Genomic DNA, 723 nt, shown 5'->3' on the forward strand with positions numbered 1-723 from the left:
CACTGGCTGGTTTCAGAGTTTGTTGCAGAGCAGCACCAGCACTTGATTCCTGGCTCCTGCTTTTCTTACTTGCCTTCATCAGAGGGTAATTCCAGTCACTGAGTGTGTGAAAACCTCCCAAACCTTCCCCTGAAGTGCCCTGCGAGGCTGAGCAGGGCACAGAGCAACCTGACATGCCTCTCTCCTGGGCAGGGACGTGCCACACAGCCCACCTTGGCCCCAGGGCACTCAGATGAACGACATTCAAGGAAATCCTCTCTCTATTTAGAAACTTGTTTCAATCCAATCACGTTTTACCTTTTCTGCTTGGCTGAGCTCGTCCTTATTCCTGAGCTTATCCCTGTGCTTGGAATCTGGGTCAATGCTTTCATCTTCTAAAAACTGCATGTTCATATTCAAAAGCCAAGCAGCAGTGCGGTCCAGGGCATTGGGGTTCACAGGAGAAGGGGCCTACAATGAAACATACAACCATAACAAAAGAAAAACCTGTAACAGAAATGGTCATGAAGCTGGAGAGAGAGAGAATTTCCTTCCAAGCAAGCCCTCTCCCATGCTGCTCAAACAGCAACGAACAAGTCCGAGCTACCAGAGCACTCGGGGCTGGGGGGCAGGACCAAGCCTATGCTGCAGCTGGACATTATCTGAGGTCGGGCAGCTGCTGACAGGCCAAGCTCTTCCCTGTGCCACCCCCACAGAACACAGGCACGGGGCAGTGGGGTCCTG

General features: G+C 52.1%; 1 protein-coding gene across 2 annotated transcripts in view; it reads right to left on the reverse strand.

Moving 5' to 3' along the window:
* The window catches only part of LOC104159489 (disabled homolog 2-interacting protein-like), a 10,026-nt gene that overhangs the window by 6,640 nt on the left and 2,663 nt on the right, over window positions 1-723 (reverse strand). For both annotated transcript variants that reach the window (XM_009697412.1, XM_009697418.1), the window contains exon 2: window positions 298-450. In XM_009697412.1, the coding sequence (XP_009695714.1) occupies window positions 298-450 (153 nt within the window). The remainder of the gene's footprint in view (window positions 1-297; window positions 451-723) is intronic.

The sequence above is a fragment of the Cariama cristata genome, unplaced genomic scaffold (genome assembly GCF_000690535.1).
Source record: "Cariama cristata isolate BGI_N322 unplaced genomic scaffold, ASM69053v1 scaffold17690, whole genome shotgun sequence".
In the NCBI taxonomy this organism is placed as follows: domain Eukaryota; kingdom Metazoa; phylum Chordata; class Aves; order Cariamiformes; family Cariamidae; genus Cariama; species Cariama cristata.